The sequence below is a fragment of the Cercospora beticola genome, chromosome 4, assembly GCF_033473495.1.
Source record: "Cercospora beticola chromosome 4, complete sequence".
Classification (NCBI taxonomy): domain Eukaryota; kingdom Fungi; phylum Ascomycota; class Dothideomycetes; order Mycosphaerellales; family Mycosphaerellaceae; genus Cercospora; species Cercospora beticola.
In genome coordinates, this window is record NC_088938.1 from 3,308,447 (window position 1) to 3,324,120 (window position 15,674).

At 51.8% G+C, this 15,674-nt stretch overlaps 7 protein-coding genes across 7 annotated transcripts; 3 read left to right on the forward strand and 4 right to left on the reverse strand.

The window, feature by feature from the left end:
• Positions 1 to 814: 814 nt before the first annotated feature.
• Positions 815 to 1,735, reverse strand: RHO25_006937 (uncharacterized protein; the record flags this gene model as incomplete). The annotated part of the gene is made up of 1 exon (XM_023597731.1): positions 815 to 1,735. One exon carries the CDS (start codon positions 1,733 to 1,735, stop codon positions 815 to 817), a length of 921 nt encoding a protein of 306 aa, XP_023452517.1.
• A 681-nt stretch (positions 1,736 to 2,416) lies between these two features.
• Positions 2,417 to 3,481, reverse strand: RHO25_006938 (uncharacterized protein; the record flags this gene model as incomplete). Its single annotated transcript, XM_023597732.2, has 1 exon — positions 2,417 to 3,481. The coding sequence occupies one exon, from the start codon at positions 3,479 to 3,481 to the stop codon at positions 2,417 to 2,419; it is 1,065 nt and encodes a 354-aa protein (XP_023451647.1).
• A 384-nt stretch (positions 3,482 to 3,865) lies between these two features.
• On the forward strand, positions 3,866 to 4,345 carry RHO25_006939 (uncharacterized protein; the record flags this gene model as incomplete). The annotated part of the gene is made up of 2 exons (XM_023597733.2): positions 3,866 to 3,944; positions 4,005 to 4,345. The coding sequence occupies 2 exons, from the start codon at positions 3,866 to 3,868 to the stop codon at positions 4,343 to 4,345; spliced, it is 420 nt and encodes a 139-aa protein (XP_023451646.1).
• A 596-nt stretch (positions 4,346 to 4,941) lies between these two features.
• Positions 4,942 to 6,144, forward strand: RHO25_006940 (uncharacterized protein; the record flags this gene model as incomplete). Its single annotated transcript, XM_023597734.1, has 1 exon — positions 4,942 to 6,144. One exon carries the CDS (start codon positions 4,942 to 4,944, stop codon positions 6,142 to 6,144), a length of 1,203 nt encoding a protein of 400 aa, XP_023452516.1.
• Positions 6,145 to 6,706: 562 nt separating this feature from the next.
• On the forward strand, positions 6,707 to 7,915 carry RHO25_006941 (uncharacterized protein; the record flags this gene model as incomplete). The annotated part of the gene is made up of 1 exon (XM_023597735.1): positions 6,707 to 7,915. One exon carries the CDS (start codon positions 6,707 to 6,709, stop codon positions 7,913 to 7,915), a length of 1,209 nt encoding a protein of 402 aa, XP_023452515.1.
• Positions 7,916 to 8,178: 263 nt separating this feature from the next.
• Positions 8,179 to 10,387, reverse strand: RHO25_006942 (uncharacterized protein; the record flags this gene model as incomplete). Its single annotated transcript, XM_023597736.1, has 3 exons — positions 8,179 to 8,786; positions 8,846 to 10,155; positions 10,203 to 10,387. The coding sequence occupies 3 exons, from the start codon at positions 10,385 to 10,387 to the stop codon at positions 8,179 to 8,181; spliced, it is 2,103 nt and encodes a 700-aa protein (XP_023452320.1).
• A 919-nt stretch (positions 10,388 to 11,306) lies between these two features.
• RHO25_006943 (uncharacterized protein) lies at positions 11,307 to 12,947 on the reverse strand (the record flags this gene model as incomplete). The annotated part of the gene is made up of 4 exons (XM_023597737.2): positions 11,307 to 11,524; positions 11,577 to 12,651; positions 12,703 to 12,728; positions 12,779 to 12,947. The coding sequence occupies 4 exons, from the start codon at positions 12,945 to 12,947 to the stop codon at positions 11,307 to 11,309; spliced, it is 1,488 nt and encodes a 495-aa protein (XP_023452322.1).
• Between the last annotated feature and the right edge of the window lie 2,727 nt (positions 12,948 to 15,674).

Genomic DNA, 15,674 nt, shown 5'->3' on the forward strand with positions numbered 1-15,674 from the left:
AGGCGCTGCCGTCCAGCTCACGGACTGGAGAACAGTAACTCCAAAACACCATGCCTGAGTGAGCAAAGTCTTAAAACTCGTACCATTTGATCTCTTCCTAATAACTCGTTCTCAAACAGCTTCTTCCTTGGACCGGAAAATGAAGGCTTAATTTACAATTTCAAATCGAAAGCATTACCTGTTAAATACATCGTCTTCACGATCAGCGATACTTACGACGTCGTACTCGACACAATGGGTCCTGATGATGTCTCAATGTCCCAACTCGTTTGAGAACTCCCCTGGGAAGAGTGCCGTTACATTCTCTACCACTATTCGGATGAGAGCTCCGAGGGCGGCGACAAAGATTTTCTCATCACCTATATTCCTTATCAAGCCAGCGACAAGGTACGTGGTGACCGATAGCAGCTCCTATATATCTGCTCGGTCTATGTGCTGGCGTGGTCGATCCGAAAAGCTGACCATGATGGCTTGTTGTCGAGTTTATAGGATAGATCGAGTTATGAGGCTGGCAGCTCGGATTTCGCAAAAGCGACATTGGGGGAAAATTATGGTTCTTTCAGTGCTAACAACAAGAATGAGATTGACGTGTACAATTTTCAGGACAATATGTAAAATAATGAGCTGAACACTCTTTGCAGTTGTCGTGCGGAGAAGCAAGGACACGGACCAATTATGAAGATCTGCGAATGGGAGAATCTATGAGGCACCGCTCAGCCAACAATCAAACGGTCCTCCTCCCATTTGCAAATCGACGCCTCAAATGTTCCTGCGGATTGCTGCGCCACCTCAGAATATCATCAAACGCAATTCTCTATAAGTCCTCATCATCGTCGTCTCCTTCTCCCTGGTAGTCTCTCGCCTCCTGATCGATACGCTCCTGCAGGGCCCTAGCTCTCCACTTACACAACTCCTTCTCTTCTTCAGTGTCATGCTCGTGATAATCGCACCACATCGAGACCCCGTCCGAAATCGCGTCCTCCCTCGTATGCTTTTTCGACTCGCATTCATGGTCGCAAGGAGTGTGAGGAGAACAGTGGTAGCACGTCAAAGCGGAGATGTGCTTGCTGGCTCGCAATTGCATCTCTGCCACGAACTTCATCGGAGGAGGCTCATCGCCATAGAACCTGACAGGGTCCGAGCTCGGAACGTCACGCGAAACCGCGGTATCGACGATGAGTCTGCGGAGTTGGGAGTTCTCTGGGGTCTTTTCGTAGGCTTCTCGAATCTCGGCGCCCGAAGGCATCCTTCCGTGATCGATGAACTTGATCTGAATTGTTTCGAAGATGCGCTGTCGAAACCCTCGAGCGCCGATGTAATCTGCAAGGAAATAGCAACCGAAAAGCATGTCGAATCCCCGTGTTGTTGGCTCATAAGGGTTAAAGGATGTCATGCCAGTGCTCGGCCAGGAGAGAGCGATCTTGCAGGTATTGATGAAGGTCAGGAAGATGGCGAAAGATCGTGGGTTGAAGTCCTCGAGCTTGACCGTTTTCTCTTTGCCCTCTCTGAAGTCTCTTTTCAACGCGCCTGCGAGGTAGTTCGAGTGCGCACAGACTTGCTCGCGCGGCACTGTGAAGGTCTTGATGCCGGACTTCTCATTGCCGACGATGATCTTGACAAGTGTGGTATCATAGATCTCGTCCATATCGAACTTTGGAAGAGGATCGTGTATGTGCCCCTCGAGGGCAGCTGTGCTTGTCCTCAGCTTCTTTGCTGGTGGTGTCGGACTCGACATTGTTTTTGGAAGGCCGTCTGTGGTTCCAGTGTTTGGATGTGATTCTGGACTATCGAGCTTTGCGTGATGTAGTCTGCGGAAAGTTGGCTTCGTGTTTGTGTAGATTGATGAGAGATCCAGAGGGGAGAAGGACAGCAGTACTTGTATCCTTCAATGTGGAGAGCAGACAGTAACAAGAGCACATAGTGCTTGTGTGGAAGGTGAACAACCACTCTGATGCACAAGACGTGGAAAGACACGATTCACAATTTTATGCACGAGCCCCGAGAGCACATCACTTGCGAGCAGGGCCAGACAAAGCCCTTGTGCACCGCCAACTAAATGTGTCAAGCAAGTAACAAGTCTCATGTTCCTCGGCGCCATAAGGCAGACAAAGGGAATGGTCTCGTGCGCTAGTAACTTGTCCTTGCGCTGGACACGCGATGCTGCGATGTCCCATGTGTCTCGTTTCGCGATTGTGCAATAGTGACTTGCTCCGAGCTGAAGCGTACTCCATCCACACTGCCCACAAAAGGAGATTGCCGAAGCGGCTGAGAAGAGGTAAAAATGTGCATAATCGACACCAAAACTGGTGATCATCCCTACGGAAAGCCCAAGAAACGCTTCAACGCAGCAGCACAGAAGAGCAAGTCATATACAATTGAGCTTTGCCAGTGCAACCTAATTCAATGCAAGTCATCATTAATACCTGTTGGGCAACCGATATCCATGCCCCTCCAATCTTCTACAACTGGGCATTTCCATCTTCTTCGCCCTATCCAATTTGACCTGGTCGGTGTAGAAGAAGCCCATAGCCTCGTTCGCTAACCGCTGACGTTGACTCTGCTCCCACTCGCACTCCGCGTTCAAGTTGATGATGTATTTCCTCTCGGCCTGCTCGTCCAAGTTTTTCCATTTCTTCACAGTAAAATCTCGCACTTCGGTCGGGTTCACCCAATACGGCACTTTCAACTTTCCGCTTGTGTGTTGTTCGGTGTGAGGGGGAACTGCTGCGTCAAACCGCATTGATGGTCCACTCGGTTGCCCTGACCCGGAGAAAAAGCTGCTGATCAAGGGCAAGATAAAAAGCAGTAGAAGTGGTAATAGTCCTTGCAATGCCTGAAACATGCTCGTCGGCCCTTGCTGCGCCTCTTCATGATTATGCGGTCTCCTTCGGGGCCGATTCCCTCCAAATTGGTGTACACGTATCCCAGGCCCGCCTCCGACATAAAAAACGAATCCCGGCCCTCCAAAGCCTCCGCCAAAAGGTCCCCCACCACCAAACGCGCCTCCGCCGCCAAAGAATTGTCGAAACAGCTCCTCGGGACTGATTTCCTCTTCAAACATGGGACCCCTCCTCTGCTGCGCGAACCCACTGAACGGACTAGCACCACTCGATGATGCTCCGCCCCCTCCGGCGCCCATTCTCGACTCAGGATCCCCTCCGAATCGATCATATTTCGCCTTCTTGTCCGCATCGCTCAAGATCTGGAAAGCGCGGCTGACCATCTTGAACGCTTCATCTGCGCCAGGGTAGCCATTTTTGTCCGGATGCGTGAGAAGTGATAATTTGCGATAAGCCTTTTTGATCTCGCTGTCGGTTGCCGTGGCTCGCGAGGCTTCAAGGCCGAGAATATCGTAGAAGTCTGTGGGGCCGCAGCGTTTCACTCGGATCACTGCGGCTTTCTGTTCAACGGTGTAGGCGCGGGAGGAGGAGCCATCGTTATGTGTGTGATGGCCGTTGGCTTGCGCCTTCTTCTCGGACATGTTGGTATTGCGGCGGTAGTCGTGGGCGCAAGGGCGCCGGCGGTGCTGGAGGTCGTGCCACGGAGAGGAGTTAGGTCATGGGTTGGTGGTAGGTTGGTCCGGGTGTCGTTCTGAAATTCTGATGTTTGTTGGTGAAGGCGGGCGAATGTTGTTGACAGATCAGCCAGAAAGTCGAGAGGGTCCATCGCTTCCGCGGAAGGTGGGCCTTGATCTCGTCGGCGTATCATTGTTCCGGCGCATAGCATGACATCAACAACCACTTTCCTTCACTTCATCCCGGACATCCACTTTGCATGTGAAAGCCTGCTGTTTCAAGCTGAACCCATTGGACCGCAGAAGTCGCGTTGGTATCCGAAAACCACCCAAACTACCCCGACGTACACAATGCCGATGCCCGGCGAGCTACCGAAAGATGCCGAAGAGGCCAAACAAGGTCTCTTCAGCTATGCCAAAGCATGGGGTGGTATGTCCATAACGATCTTGTAGCACATTATCCATCGCGCATATGTTGACCCATATCCAGAGAACCCGCTTCCTCCGACCCTTCTCGCAACTCTCATAACCGCCCAACACCTTCGACCCTTCCAACCACTCCCCATGCTCTTCCCACCGATCCTACTCTTCTCCTCCTACCTCAACGTACAAGGCTTCAAAAAGGACAGCGCTGGACTGATGGGTGCGTGGTCAATGGCATACTTTGTTCTCGCGAGAAGGAGACAAGTCAAGTTGAGCCAGAAAATCACTGCGAGAGGAGTAACCAGAGGCGTGACGATGGGCTTCTGCGCGATAAACGCTATTGCTGGAGGTTGGGCGTACTGGAAAGGGAATCGTGATGAGAGGAAGCCGCTTGTTGGGGGAGAGTAAATCATCTGGGCTTTCGAAGGCCGTGTGTGAGGTGGAGCTAATGTCCTGGACAAAGGAGAAAGCTTTGCAGGAGCGTCAAGACCGAGGTCAACAGCACATGATTGCCGGCGGGACGAGATATTCCACGGATTGCGTGCCAATAAAGCTCGTGTACAGTATGTATGTTAATGTAAAAGTGATTGCTGACTAACGAAAGGCTCGACTTGCAGGTGTGCACCTCAAGTCATCCGAAATCTTGCACAATGGCTTTGTGTCTCATCACGCTTTGTCCATACGTTGGTGCCTAGGCTATAGCCCTATGCTTGGCTGTTCGCTTTTCACTACTATGCCATTATGCAAGTTGCCTTTCCTCGGATCTGCACAATTCACACAATGCTCAGCTATGCATATACTTCAGGACTTTAGGCTGCCTCCAACGCGAGCACCTTCTCAAACTAAATCAAGCAGACAGTCCACTTCGAGTATCGATTGCTCAACTTACCACCACGAGACTCAACAGCCCTTCTGCACGAAACCCCACAAACTCGATAACATAGCTGCCGGACAGCTTCAGAACCACAGCCCGACTGAACGTGAACACCGGCACAGTTGCCATCATGCCACGCAGTTGGATCAACGTGAAAGCGCTGACTAAGAAGTTAGCACCCACTCCTTCAAATCGTTTCCAAGCACTCGCCAACTGCAACGATCCATGGCAGAATGGTGGCCGCAAGTTCTGCGAAACCTGCCGCACTACTGGCCACACAGAAGAGGCACACGCCGCCATACCTGACCCCGACGCAAAAACGAGCATTCAAACCCTTCCAGCAGAGCTACGGCTTGACATTCTGTCCATGCTTTCTCCGACTGAAATCCAGCGCTTCCGTGGCGTATCCAAGGACAGCCAAGAGCTCGTCGATGCACCGGACAACAAAACCGCTCTCTTTCCAACTCGAGAGAAGTTTGAGCAGCAATATCTTGCGGACAGTAGCTACTTCCTTGGCTCCCCTGAAGAACCCAGTCTGCTTCGTTTCCTCTTCACCTTTTTGTCTCGAAGAGGCCTCTGGAACGACTGTCAGCACACAAGCCTATTGATCCGAACAGCGGTCATTCAGTGGACCGCTAATCATTGCTCCCGCAAGGCTAAGAAATTGCTAGGCGATGGCCGCCAAATCTGGCCTATGCCAATCTACCGCTATTTGACAAAGATCGGAGAGTGTCTAGTTCAGGCGTACATTGACGAACATTACCCCGGCCTCTCAGCTCCCAAGCGCAGCGGCTGGACACGGAAGATGCGTGACGTCTACAATCACCACGCCTTCATCGCACATATCGACACGCCCGAAGATTTCGCCAGTCTGCAATACCTGACCTCGGTGTTCGGCTTACCACTAAGCCGCGAGCAACTATTCCAGTGGTACATGGACATTAAAGCGCGCAAGGAACCCGCACTCCCGGCTTGGCCTCCATCCGTCAGAGACAAAAGCGACAGCAATGGTCTTCTACGAATTCCATTTTCCGGCGATCCATGCCTTGAGAAGCCCGAGTTCCCCATTACCTCTCTTATGTATTGGAACCAGAACCCTGAAAGTCAATCTCCCGGCCGCGATGAATGGCTCAAGAGTGTTGGTGGTCGCTGCAGCACGTGGAAGTTGTCTCATATCCTAGGAGAGAACTTCCCCAAGCTGTTTCGTGGTGTGGGAATTTGTGTAAGGACGAAATGGGCTTACGATCTGATTAAGAAGGCAAAGCACAACAAGAAGATTCCTCTGACAGACTGGCAGAGAGCTGCTATACTCGAGCAGCTGTACTTGTGGTAAGCTTGCAACGTACTGATTGGAGCGATCAGAGATCATAAGGAATAGACTGTAACATAGAATGGCTTAGAGCTCATTTGTTTGGATAGGATCGAAACGAAACATTCGCGCTTCAACTTCACACAATCTCTGCATCCCGTATTTGTACCTCTAGATTTGTCCCCGCAGCAACTTACGCTTACTCTACGCATTTGTGCCCAAGTTATCTTCCCGTATAACTGACCAGTCAACCTTGTATGGGCGACATTGTTTATGTCTCCTTTGTGCCTGAGCTGTGTCCGCGTATACCTGGATTGTTCATCTTGCATCAAAGGTACTGTGTAGCTTTTCCTTTGTATAGACCTGTGCTGTTCACAAAAGCCTTACATATATTAGACCTCTCGTAACGTTGCAATTGAAGCTCCGTCTGAACATAAATCAAGCACACAGACAGCCCCGAACGTTCTTGCACTCAGAACGAGCTTCTGCGTCAACACTGCAACGCAACAAGGCGGCGCTGGACCGCTTCAGTAACCTCAACGCAACCTCACTCCGAGTCACTCGGAGCATCCACGAAATTCCAACGATGGAGTTCATCCCACGTAACCTGTGGGATCTACTCCCCTTTTCTGGAAACCTAGAACAAGAGGCTGACCCACTGATCTGCCAGAGTTGTGGCGATACTAGCCATACAGAGGAAGAGCACGCTGCATTTCCTAAGGCAGGTGCAATAACCACCATCGAACCCCTCCCTGCCGAACTGAAGCTCGACATCCTGTCCCGCCTTGGACCCAGAGATATCATGCGCTGCCGTGACGTGTCTACAAACTTTCGCGAGCTGGTGAACGCCCCTGAGAACGACAGAGCGCTCTTGCGGAAGGTTCAAGAACGCGAAAACAGTCTTGTGGACGCCCATTACTTTGCCGGCACGCCAGAGGAACCAAGTATGCCTGCCTTCGTTTTCGCTTACCTTGCCCGGCGTGGCCTTTGGAAAGCTCTGAGTCATACGCGGATCAACATCGATGTCGCAGTCACGCAATGGGCTTCAAACCATTCTCCTGCCGTGCGGAGAATGGAACGCCTGTTAAAAGAAAGGAGGACCAACGACCAGATTGTCATCACACAAAATAGCTATCTGCCAATGATAGAGTGGCTCGACAACGTTGCCAATGCGTTGGTACAGGCCTACATGGACACACACTGTCCGACTTTGACAATTGGTCCGCACAACCGTGTGCTCAAGGATCAGTATGGCCATGAATATCCGACAGCATTCCGCGAAGTCGACACGGTCCAGCAGTTCCTCGAGGTCGTCGATACTCCTATATGGTTTGTCTCGGACACGGACGCCGAACTCAAAAGATGGGGCTTGAAAATCGACCGTGACGAACTCCGTCAGTACTACCTTGACATCAAGGCACGCAAGGAGCCTAAGCTTCCTCCACGTTCATCGAACATCAACAAGAGCGACAGCAGTGGCCTTCTTCGCATTCCATTGTCCGGGGACGCATGTCTCGAAACGCCAAAACTCCACGTCACTCGAATTGAGCATTGGCAACAGGATCCTGAGATTATGGCCGGCCTCCCAAACGGCTTCCTATTCGAAAAGGATGGTTGGTTCCGCCATGAGGAACTGGAAAAAGCCCTGGGTGTAACGCTTCCAGAGCTTGGACCGGATGGAGCTTACTGTATCCGTACGACATGGGCTGTCGACACCCTCCGCAAAGCCAAGAAAGGGAAGGCTCTGTCGAAGTGGGCGAGATCTGCTCTGTTGGACGAATTATGGTTGTTCTAAGAGGACACGAGACCGGACGATCGCGTGAGCAAATCTTTTGACATAGCCGGCCGTGCTTCGATGATCGAGCCCGCTTCGGCCCAAACGCAACAAGGGTACGGGTAGCGACTTGAGAATTTGAAAAAGAGCTTGCCAAACGACTGTATGTATGATTAGTCTCATTGTAGAATGCCACATTACCTAGCACAGTCATTGTACCCAGCTCCAAAATTTCCGCTCGCGGCCGTTCATGCATTCGAACCCTTTACCTCAAAGTCATATCCTCAATGTCCATTGATTCCATTCGTGATCTGTTCCGGAACCTTCTTCACCTTGTCCCAACCCACATTGTCCAACTCACTCTCAAACTCCTCCTGAATAGTGATGACCTGCTGCAACTTCTCGCGATCCAACTTCTCGCCCTTGAACTGTGCCAGACTCTTGGCTGTGCGGATGACATTCTTGATTTGGCGGCCGTTGATGTCAGCTTGTGCCAAGGCTCTGCAGCCCTCGTCGTCTATGGCGTTTTCTTCTCTTAGGAAATGCTTCCAGATCTTCGTGCGGCTGTCGACAGTAAGGTCGTTGTACTTCAGTGGAACGTGGATGCGGGATTTGAACGCGTCGTCGAATGTGTTGACTCGGTTGGAGGTGAGGAACAGAATCCCTTCGTAGTACTCGAGGACGCGGAGGAAGATGGAGACGAGGCTGTTGCGTTCCATGTCGTGGAGGGAGCGGCGCTCGAGGAAGACGTCTGCTTCGTCGACGAGGAGGACGGCTTTCCAGGTTGAAGCCATGTCGAGGGTCTTGGTTAGACGCTCGTCGAGGCGTTCAGAGTCGGTGCCGAGATCACCAGAAGAGACCATGTACAGTGGTCTCTTGCAGAACTCCGCGACTTTTCCAAGTCAGTATAATGTAAATGAATGGATGGGATGGGGAAAGGGGGAAACTTGCCTGTTTCAGCCGTCAATGTTTTGCCCACCCCCGGAGGGCCATGAAGAACAAGAATGAGTCCTTTGCCTTTGCCTTTGACGATGTCATCAAAGTCGCTGCGTTGCTGGACATGGTTGGCCACGAGAGCTTGGACGAGGTCCTTTTGTGCTGAAGGAAGGACGAGTTGATCGAAGCAGTTGGTGTTCCAGGCTGGTGGCAACAGCTTATCGACGAAGAACTCGAACCAGCGTTTCTCAGTGAAAGAGAAGCCACGAACCATGGCGTTGGCGAGGAGACATTGATCGTCGGTCATAGGGTCAACATCGAGCACATCGATTGGCACGAGCTCGGTACCAACATCCTCGTTGCCATCGTCGTAGTCGTCGTAGTCGTAATTGTAGTCATTGTTGTTTGCACGACGCCTCTTCTTGCGCTTGTCTTCGGCCGATTTGAACGCGTTCACAGTGAACGCGCGATTAGCATTCAGACGGTGATATGTCTTGACATCGACCACGACTCGGCCGTCCACGTTGTACCGACTGAGTCCGCAAGGCGTGTGCTCGAGAGCAATGCTGGCGTAGCGCTTGAAGTGCATTCCAGCAAGCTCTTCGAAGCGTCTGCCTCGAGCCACGAGCTGTTTCTGAACATCCTCAGGTGCACTGTGGTACTTCATCGGAAAAGCTTCCAGTCCATCGATGCGCTGGGCTCCGCCGAAAGCAGCAACAAACTGTGCGCCGTCCCGGGTTCCGAAGTCTTCTCCGTCAAAGTCGACGAATTCGGTGCTCAATTGCAGACCTGGGAAATTGCCGCAAACGTACTGGTAGCTGTTCAGACGGAACGCTCGTGGTTGGCCGAGCACCGTGCCATAAATAAGGTCACCAGGGCGGAAGATTGTCCAGAGATGCTCATAAGACATCAAGCCTTGCTCACGCAAGTTATCGCTCTCTTCGATGGCATCCTTGAACTCCTCATGAATGAACTCGAGCAGTAGATCAAGGTGAGCAATGGCATCCTCATCTTCGAGCTTCTCCCCAGCTGCTTCCAGCTCATCTTTGTAGTGAAACAGGACCCGGTAAGGAGCATCGATGGTGATCTCTTTGGTGTGGAAGGAGATGCCTGGAAAGCTGTCGATAGTGTCTCGAAGAATGTCCTTTAGGTGTTGTGAGTTGACTTGCAGACTGGTCTTCTGGACGTATCTATTGTCGTGACTCATGTGACGGACGAGACAGAGCGCAAATTGACTCCACCAGTTGACTTGGTCTGGCACTTCTTCATCGACCGTCTCGGTGTAGAAGACCTTGCCCTGCTCGGTGTGCTTCTTGTCGATATGCCTTCGACGAGTCAGTATTGGGTATCGCACAGTGAATAGAAGACCTACTTCAACGAGGCTTGCATCTCGCCCTCCTCGATCTCTTTGAGCTTCTGTTGCTCTTCTTCGTTCAAGTCGGGATTGTCGACAATGGCTCCATCTGCAGTACGTCGGCCACAAGAACTAGCGGAAAGGACTTTGCGAGGGGCTTTACCACCAGTGCTCTTGCGAGCGGTCTGCTTAGTCCGCGCCATGTCTTAACGGTGAGTATCAATGGCGGTCTCTGTAGGGAATTTGTGGTAAAAGGAGATCGTCGATGCCCTTTGTCAGCTCGATTGAAGCAAGGGGGATATGAACAAACAGAGGTAGTCGAAGTGAACAACGGGTTATACTTATATGTGAGCGTATGTGATGTGAGGTAGTGGCACGGGCTGAGCAGCAAGGCAACAGAGGTCCGGCTCGATGCATGTGAAGCACCCAATGAATGGTTTCAATTTATGGCACACGCTCCACTTTGTGCCTGGGAGATGTGGCGAGCCAGTTGAGTATTGTGAGTCGAACGTGAGCTAGCCAACCAGAGCGAGAAGGAACCGTCCCAGGCAGCGGATGTGCTGCAAGCTTGAATTGGAGGGCGTACACTGCAAACAGACACCGGTCTAAAGCTTATCGATAAGGAGTGAGGACTCCAGGCAGGCGATGGTGCCTGAGAAGGATCACCGCTGCACGTGCGTCGCCGGTCTTAGCGCCAGGTGAATGGTCGAAGGAAGGCATGCAGGCTGGTTCGTCTGCTTTGCCATCATCACTGCCATTGCTTGTTTCTGATTCTTATGCAACAAGTCGTGTTACGCCAGGCTTGGGATGATGAAATCGATGATGTCGAACTGAATGCAGCAAAGAGGATGGAGTCCACGTAGGACGCAGGCAGCAAAGAGCTGAAAAGGTGAAGCTTATTTAGCGTTTTTGCCTCAGGCAACAATATGAAGACCCACCTTTAACGCTTCACTTCCTCTCTTCTACTTCACGCTCTACGACACTATATAAAGTATTGACACCATTGTGACTCATGGAATAGCAGAACTACCCTGAAAATCCTCCATGTTCAATATGCAATTTGCTGCCAGCCATCGGATCCTCTTACTTATGCCAGCGCAAAAATACCAGGAATTGCTCCTCTCACGTGTTCGCTTGCGACAGTCCCCTTGTATTTATATCCTGGATACCAACAACATCACCTCTCTTGGCTCGAGCATCTGTCATCGCTGCAATAATAGCCGCCCCAATCCCAGATCCATCCTCAGCGCTTGTAATAGTGATTGGGTCTTCCTTGCGGTCTTCAGGCCAGTCAAGAACTTCTGCCATTGCTTGAGCCCATCGAGCTTTGAACTTTGGATCTGTCACGAAGTCAGCAGAATGACTCATATATGAGGATATCGATGCACTTACGCTTGTTTGCCACGCTCCCATCGGCAGCAATGTGCCCGGAAGTAATGCCTTTCTTACGACAGATCGCGGCAACGCCGCAGCTACATAACCTGGCTCCTCGAGTAGCAATTACTTCGGCTAGGCGTCTGGCGAGGTTGAGCTCATCGTCCGAAATGTTAATATCGAGTTGCTTTTGAAATGCTTGCCGTGTCTCTGCGCGTTCACTGGAGTCGTCATCCTCGATGAGAGAAAGGAAGCCAGTATCGAGCACATATGGTTCTTTAATCTTGTCGCCGTCTTGGCCCGTGAACAGTAGGCCTTGCTCATATAGGTCAAGAATGGCGAGCCTGAACATTTCACCCATGTAGTGCCCTGCACTGAGCTTCTCGAATGTCTGCTCTCCTGGCCTGGGTGAAGCCTCGTCGATCTGGAGATCATACTTGTTCCGTGGCAGAATATGGTGGCCGTTATCGAATGCCCCATACTCACAATTGATAGCCATTTGGCCATCGGCAGGTAGATCGGTCCTTTTGAGTTTCGGTATTGATCCAACGTCTTCCATGTACGCGGCATTGCATCCCGTACCAAAGATGGCCCCAATCCTGGTCTCCGAATCGTGATATGATGACGCGATCATTGCTCCTGTGGTGTCGTTGATGAGCGCAACCAGCCGTATGGGCAAGTCTCTTTTCTTAAGAGCTTGTTTTAGCTGAGCGGCCACATCTTCTCCCTCGACACCAGAAATATCAAGGCCTTTGGTCCATGTTTGAAGGATGCCGTGATCGACATACTGCTGGGAAGCCGGATATGAGAATTTGAAGCCAAACGGAATGGGCTCCTTATTGGAACTGCCAAGCTCGTGCTTGTCAATGAATTTCGCCAAGCAGTCAGCGATGTAAGACCATAACTGTTCAGCGTTGCCACTTTTGATATCGTCGGAAATTTTGTACTGGTCCTGAGTGACATCGACGTCATGCTCGCGTCCATGAAGCTCGTTCCAGCAGACTCGTAAATTCGTGCCACCGAGGTCCAAAGTGAGGTACGATCCAGTCTCCTGCCCCGTTGGCCATCCCATGACCCAGGTAACATTCATGGGCTGTATTATCGATCAACTTCATGATGTATCAGCTTTGCTTATTCGGCGTACAATGTTCTGTTCATCTCGTTGTAGTCCTGCTATGTTTCAGCTTAGGGAAGAAAGTCGTCGTCTTGCTGACCCTTACCATCTTCGAGTTCCTCCTGGAACCTCGCCACTATCTGCTTCAATCTTGATGCATCAATGATAAAGTCACTCTCGATCCGCCTCAAGTTTTGTTCGAGCTCATCTACTTGCGCACCTCGAGGTGTGGTCGTTTCAGCCGTGCGGCCATGCACTAGGGTGTCAAATGACATCCTGAGTGCAGCGAAATGAGATGCAGGAACGAGGACGAATGCAAAGCTGTCTCACTCCAAGATAAAAACCTACCTTTATCCGAGCGCTTCTCAAAAGCATTGACAAAACCGGCTGCCTCGCGGCCACATACTGCGGCACGCTCACATTTATTGTTGTTTGACGTCACTATTCGAGCTCCCCGGTTCAGGATGAGCAGAGACCGAAGGTGATTGTCGTAAGGTCAGCCCACGTCTTCACGAGCTTCTACGATATCGAAAACCTGGCTCCACTAGGAATTGTCTGCCATGACCAGAGACTTGGTCACAGGCCGAGTTGTTGACAAACCCTGGAAAGTCTTGGCTGGATTGGCAGCAATCATGCATCCCGCATGTCTCTGATTGAGAACTTGCGTGAAAGCAGAAGTGTTCGGAGACGCGTCCGCTGAGCGATTCGAGGTCGAAATGAGCAGGTGTAGCCATTGCAGCGGTGGTCGCCAGCCTTGGTCAACCTCGTGACTGCTGACATTCTAGGGGCACTTCTGTTCATCCGACGATGACGAACCCTATTTGGAAGTCTTCTGAAATTGAGCGGTGCCCAGAGGCATCTTCGGAGATACGGTATGAAGACTCGGACAGGCTGTGAAGGACTGTTGTTCAAGTACGGAAGCAGGTGCAGGCGCAGGTGAAGGACGGAGGACGGAGAACGGGAAGACGGGATTAGTCAGCACGCTAACTTCGCTGTTGCCAAAATCTTCTCCTGCAAAAATCCTTCCAATGTCCTACACACCACCACGACAACGAAATTTTCCTGCTGCGTCCGGCCGGCATCTCGCCTGAGCAAGCGACATCCGAAGGATGGTTTGCGGACGGCAGATCGGAGTGCTTGCCAATTGCTAGGCAGTAGGATGGACCAAGAAGGTGAGCATGCAAACTTTCACCCACCAGCACCATAAACCATCACATCACATGATGATTTCCATACAATTTTTTACTATTTCTGGTACCTCTAATGTTCAAAGCCTTCTGGGCTTAATGCATTCAACGGACTTCTGATCACATCGATTCCTCCTGCACACTCTGGACGAGCATGGCTCAAGTGAAAGCACGAGAAGCTGACTGGCGTCGCTCTAGATCTCCGCTAGATTCGGCATCCAATGACAAGTGGTATGCACGATCTTTCATCTCGTCGTTGCAAGGCAATGCCGCGGAGAAAGCTCGTGTCTTCCTCGTATCTGCGAAGAAGTAACCAGGGCTTCCTCATGTCTGAGGATGATTACTACTATCACGAGAGCTCATTCAGTAATCAACCTTGGCGGTAGTGCACTGCACTGAGCTCGAATCAGGCATATTGAGAAGCGTATGCACGGAGGACTACACGCAGTTTACCTGCTCTCACATTCACGACTGGGCCGCGTCGAGACACGCTACGTCGATGGCGCGCGACCCGCATTGCATGGCATGAGTTGTATCAGGTCAGATTGCAACAAGCGCCTGCTGTAAAGCGTCGCAGAGTCTCCTTTGCATCGGACAGCATGAGCCGTACGAGTATGAGCACGTCGCTGCATTTGGATAACGCATACATGTTTCACCGCTGACGTACAGCTACAGCTTCGCATGCCTTCGCGATGCCTGGCCCACGTGTGAGGGTGGAAGTCAGAAGCGTGAGTGTCTCTTGATTGTCGGACACATTTAGCGCCCGCGTCACGTGAACTTGGCGACTTGCAGTTTCGATGAACAACTTCGAAATCGCTACGTTTGAGCTAGAAACTCGGGAAAACTGATGCAGAGTGATTAGGAACCCTCAAAAGCAGTGCCAAAATCCCCACCCCCCTGCAGAGGTTTCCTGTAGGTGCAGAAAGGAAGTAACCATCAACTTGAGGTTTAAGATTTTGTGGCGTCACTTCCCGTGTCCGACAATCAAGACAAACTGAAGCGTGAACCCATGGCCATCCTCATTTCGGAGGATAAAGATCCCCATGGCGCTACGGTTGTCGGCACTCCATCACAGGCGACGCTTCCGGGCTGCGTGGTCGCGATTTGCTGTGGACAGCGTCGAATTATGATGGTACGCGCGGCGTCTCAGCAACGCAGCGTTTATCGCATTGTGAGTCTGCTTTAGCGCCGGTCACGTATGCAGTGAGGATGCAATGGAAGGTGAAGCAAAGAGTCAAGGCCGGCATGCCGGTGGAGGAGGCGGGAGAGAATCGGAATGTTCGAGCCCGCCGCTTACCCGCAGAACAAAGAAATGCACCAGCATTGATCTTGGCCATCTCTTGTGCAGCTGCCATCGCACGACATGCACGACATGCGATCGCAACTGTGCCATACCACGGCCTTGCGCTTTGGCGCCGTTGGCAGAAGCGTCGGCGTCAAAGTGGACACGCGCTCTGCGATCTGCAGCTAAATGCGGAAGAAAACAGACAAGCTCTCGACTTGGAACTTGGCTCTCACGGCAAGGCTTCGCACGAATCAATCTAGACGCAGACCTGCGGAGTCGATGGCCGTGCTGCTCTGCTCTTTGCATTCCACATCGGCTCGGCCAGTACACAATGTCGCCGCCCGCCACACCGCAGGCCCCGGTCACGCGCGCGGCGTGCAGGCGACACATGCCAGCGACGGCGACGACGGTGAACAAGTACACGTAGACGTCCCACATGGTCGTGGACGAACAATTGCCTCGCTACGCCAGTTTCTGCAAAGCGCAGGCGAGACGACCAGCGCCCAGCGATCAGCCTTTGTGTCGCGCAG